Source organism: Sinocyclocheilus anshuiensis, unplaced genomic scaffold (assembly GCF_001515605.1).
Source record: "Sinocyclocheilus anshuiensis isolate Anshui unplaced genomic scaffold, SAMN03320099.WGS_v1.1 scaffold322, whole genome shotgun sequence".
Taxonomy (NCBI): Eukaryota; Metazoa; Chordata; class Actinopteri; order Cypriniformes; family Cyprinidae; genus Sinocyclocheilus; species Sinocyclocheilus anshuiensis.
The window spans coordinates 2202612-2204603 of record NW_015542366.1 but is presented as its reverse complement, the minus strand read 5'-3'; the positions used below and the strand labels follow the sequence as shown (position 1 = coordinate 2204603).

The following is a 1992-nucleotide window of genomic DNA, read 5'->3' as shown; positions in this document are numbered from 1 at the left end:
ACTTTTATAAAGAATATCTCTTTGGATTTGAGACTTTAGTCTTTGCAACTTTACAGATCTTCTTTATGCACCAGGAGCTTGTAACACTCCAAAGAGAAAGGAAAAATTGAAATCGCATCATATGACCCCTTTAAAAACTCAGTGAACAGGGATATGACTGCATACCTGTGGAAAAATATATACTGCCATAAGTAATGATTTTTTACATTTTAAACAAAAATACAGGGGGGGGGGAAGTAATATTGTATTACATGACAGTAACTTAACATTATAATTATATGTTATTATATTTCATGACTTTTACATGCCTGAAAATCCTTATTTTAAAGTTTCCCAATATTTCCAGGTTCTGTGAGAACTGTAAAAAAAAATAATAATGTTCTCATACACTGATATTCTTCTTTGTTTTCCTCTGAATTAGTTCATATTTAAATTCCCAGAAAGAGAAAGAGAATCACCCCAGACTCCCATTAATATCATATTAGCAAGTAATTGAATCCACCACCAAACTAAACAAATTAAATTAAGATTTCACATTCATTACCTCATCAAAGAGTCCTCAAAACAAACCACAAAAAAAAGAGAAAATAGATTATTATTAATACGATACAATGACAGCTAATACATTTCAGCTTTTGGGGTTTAAAAGTGGCTTTTTTCTCTTCTCCACAAGCTCATAATTGCTCTTTGGCTGTGTTTATGGGATGATGAATGCTCTGAGAAACACCATCAATAACTGTTTGCCATTTTCATAGAGGTAATTTGGCTGAGCAAACACTAATATCAGTCCAGTCATTAAAGAAAGGAAAGGAGAGAAAACTTGGTAAGAGAGAGTGTGTGTAATGTGCTGCCAGATAAGGGCTGTAAATAATAGGCAGGACTTATAGGTGAAGAAGGAAAAGAAAACTTTAGCTTAGTTGTCTACAAACTGCAGCACATGGGCGAAACGCTAAAGCCCACAGCAAATTGGCATGTTAATGTCTCTTAGGGTCAGATAATGTGAAAGACGTCTCACTAGTTCCCACATGACCTCTCTCAAGAAGCCAAACATAACTAACAGACAGAGCTTTAGCCACTATGCCACACCATCCTTGGAGGTTTAATATAAGTACATGTTTGGTTGCTTGGTGGGACGTTGAAACAAATAAGCAGCAGATTTTGTTTGGGACAGTATCTCAGAGTGATAACAGGCTGCTCACCTTGCTTGCGAACGTCCTCTACAGCTGCGATCAGCTCCTCCTTCAGGTCCTGGCTGTCCTTAGCAATCTGCTCACCCTTTTCTAGAAAGTTCTGGGTCGCCTGCTCCACAGACACAGCCAGCACATGAGCTTTCTTGGAGCGTCCCTTTTTCTTACTGGATGGGCCTTTGTTACTGGTGTTGACCAGGGTGGTCACCTGTGGACAAGAGGAGTCATAGATGAAGATGGATGCAAAAAGTTACCCAAAAGGCTTGTTTTTAATCACATTTGGACCAAGCTGCTTAAATATAAAGCTAGTCTAGCAACGTAGGTCATTTGGCACAATTAATAAAAATGAGTGATGAACACAAGCACGATCGAGTCAGAGTTTGTTTATTTCTAAACCAATGGGTCAGAAAAACTGCTGGGATTGTTTGCTGCTTTCAGAATTATGAACAGGTAAGGGGCTGCTCACAACAATCAAAGACATCCATCTACAGTATACGCACACAGAACAACAATTAAAAAATGCAGTCAACCGCAAGGACATGCATGTGTAAGCAGAAACCAAGTGTCCCCTTCAACCTTCCCATTACAAATGGGAAAACAGGAATTATCATCACCATGAAAACTCAAGTGTCAAATCTAAACCTTTTAATGGTATAGGCTATATACAGTGGGTACGGAAAGTATTCAGACCCCCTTAAATTTTTCACTCTGTTATATTGCAGCCATTTGCTAAAATCATTTAAGTTAATTTTTTTTCCTCATTAATGTACACACAGCACCCCATATTGACAGAAAAACACAGAAT

At 37.7% G+C, this 1992-nt stretch overlaps 1 protein-coding gene across 1 annotated transcript in view; it reads right to left on the bottom strand.

Annotated features, from left to right (window-relative positions):
* The window catches only part of ctnna2 (catenin (cadherin-associated protein), alpha 2), a 462098-nt gene that overhangs the window by 376132 nt on the left and 83974 nt on the right, over positions 1-1992 (bottom strand). Inside the window, exon 3 of the mRNA XM_016491151.1 lies at positions 1200-1395. Within this exon, the coding sequence (XP_016346637.1) occupies positions 1200-1395 (196 nt within the window). The remainder of the gene's footprint in view (positions 1-1199; positions 1396-1992) is intronic.